The 1077-nt window shown below is 46.9% G+C and overlaps 1 protein-coding gene across 1 annotated transcript; it reads right to left on the bottom strand.

Annotated features, from left to right (window-relative positions):
* Nucleotides 1-247: 247 nt before the first annotated feature.
* On the bottom strand, nt 248-826 carry MAA_11661 (Heat-labile enterotoxin, A chain; the record flags this gene model as incomplete). Its single annotated transcript, XM_011412576.1, has 2 exons — nt 248-665; nt 723-826. The coding sequence occupies 2 exons, from the start codon at nt 824-826 to the stop codon at nt 248-250; spliced, it is 522 nt and encodes a 173-aa protein (XP_011410878.1).
* Nucleotides 827-1077: the final 251 nt, after the last annotated feature.

Below are 1077 nucleotides of genomic sequence, written 5' to 3' on the forward strand. Positions count from 1 at the left end.
AATTATATATTGAGGCGTACCCTAGTTTTTTAAGGCAACAGGTTGTCATGCCTAATGTTGCAGGCTCGGCTTTTCGTTGTTTGCCCTATTTTCATTGCCAACCGCAGTCGCTTTGTATCGTTGATGACCTCACCTTCATCTACCCCTGCTGGTCCATTATTCTCATCCACACGTCGAGCAAGTTGCCCTGTTTTACATCCTGGTCCCCTGTCAGTGTTGGGATCGGTACAACGGCTACGCGCTTTGCTTACCTTTCAAGTGGCGTCAATCCAAGGATGCGCATGCCATTAGCCAACGTAGTTCGTGCTGCATCGTATAAAGCCATACGGGACTTCATTAGCTCTCGTTCGCTGCCAACAACCTGCAGGTGGTCGTAACTGCTGCTGATAACATGTGTCATCTTGAAGAGATAGGTGAGAACTGTTGTTGGTTCCAATGTCTTGAGCGTGTTTTGTAAAACATCTGGCCATTGTGATAGCATTCGCACGATATTGACAGCATGGTCCTCCTTCAGAAGAGACAAGTTGGCGCTGTCCAAGTCCTCATCCGTGAGGTTTGCACGGCGCTTGATTGAACACAATCGGGCATGTGCATACTGGAGATAAGGACCAGTGTCACCTTCAAAGGACGTCATGGCCTCCATATTAAAAGTATAATTGTTGATTCTAGATGTGAGATTAGCAATTTGAGACGACTAGGCGCCTAAAGCCATCACCACTCACCTTTTGCCACTCATATCCTGAACCATTACACTGCTGATGCCGAGCGTGTCGGCTGTAGCATCTGGGTTCTCAACTTGAGCATACTTTTCCTCATTTTTCTTCATAGTCTCGTGCATGTGATCCGCACAGTCCTTAAGGATATCATCTAGGCTATTTTAATGCTCGTCAGCAACGCTCCAGGTAGAAAATATACAGTACCGTGGAGATGTATGAAGCCTACAATTTAACGGTTCCCTTTCGGGTGCTCATGCCAAGGACTAATCCAAAATTGATGTGCTGGCACTTCTTGGCAATGTCCTTGTACCCAAGAAGCTCGATGATCTGGAAAAGCTGCTTGAGGTGGAGATCCTGCTGG

This window comes from Metarhizium robertsii (assembly GCF_000187425.2).
Source record: "Metarhizium robertsii ARSEF 23 chromosome Unknown MAA_Scf_12, whole genome shotgun sequence".
In the NCBI taxonomy this organism is placed as follows: Eukaryota; Fungi; Ascomycota; class Sordariomycetes; order Hypocreales; family Clavicipitaceae; genus Metarhizium; species Metarhizium robertsii.